Source organism: Alligator sinensis, unplaced genomic scaffold (genome assembly GCF_000455745.1).
Source record: "Alligator sinensis unplaced genomic scaffold, ASM45574v1 scaffold1334_1, whole genome shotgun sequence".
Taxonomy (NCBI): domain Eukaryota; kingdom Metazoa; phylum Chordata; order Crocodylia; family Alligatoridae; genus Alligator; species Alligator sinensis.
Window position 1 is genome coordinate 34,941 of NW_005842872.1, and position 647 is coordinate 35,587.

Below are 647 nucleotides of genomic sequence, written 5' to 3' on the forward strand. Positions count from 1 at the left end.
CAACCAGGGGGCCAGCACCTCACGGCTCAGCGCTGGGTCCCAGCGTGCCAGCAGCAGCTGGTGGAAGCCCTCATCCCACAGGAAGCCGCGGGGGAAGAAGGAGCGGGAGGGCACGGCCGTGAAGAGCGGCCTCTCGGGGTAGAGCAGTGGCTCCTCGCCCTGCGGCGCCCGCACCAGCGACCGCCCGTGGAAGTAGCCCAGCCCGCCCAGCGCATTGCTGAGCGCAGCCCAGGCGAAGGCCTGCTCTGCGGCTGAGAAGCCCTTGCGAGCCAGCCCAAAGGTCTCCTCGAAACGCTGCTCGAAGGCGCTCGCGTGCTCGGCCAGCTCCCGGCTCAGGGTGGCGCCGGCCAGTGGGCTGGGGCGCTCCGCCTCCGTCACGCTGCCCGACTCGAAGAGCACCTCCAGCTTGCAGGGCAGGTGCAGCGTCACCTGGTGCACCAGCAGCTGGGTGCGGGGCGGCTCGGCTGGGTCCCTCGGCGGCCCCCGGTAGGTGTCCAGCCCGAAGTAGCGTTGCCGGGGGCCGCTCGGCGGCGCGTGCACAAACCGGCTGCTCAGGCTGCTCTTCACCACGTCGGCCACGCGGTGCAGCCCCGGGCTCGTGGCCTGCAGGTAGTTATAGCTGCGAGGGAACGAGGCAGCCCAGGGGC

The 647-nt window shown here is 71.9% G+C and overlaps 1 protein-coding gene across 1 annotated transcript in view; it reads right to left on the minus strand.

Annotated features, from left to right (window-relative positions):
- MOGS (mannosyl-oligosaccharide glucosidase) overlaps positions 1-647 on the minus strand; it is a 2,827-nt gene that overhangs the window by 1,960 nt on the left and 220 nt on the right. Inside the window, exon 2 of the mRNA XM_025191922.1 lies at positions 1-641. This exon is cut by the window's left edge and continues 1,960 nt beyond it. Within this exon, the coding sequence (XP_025047707.1) occupies positions 1-641 (641 nt within the window). The remainder of the gene's footprint in view (positions 642-647) is intronic.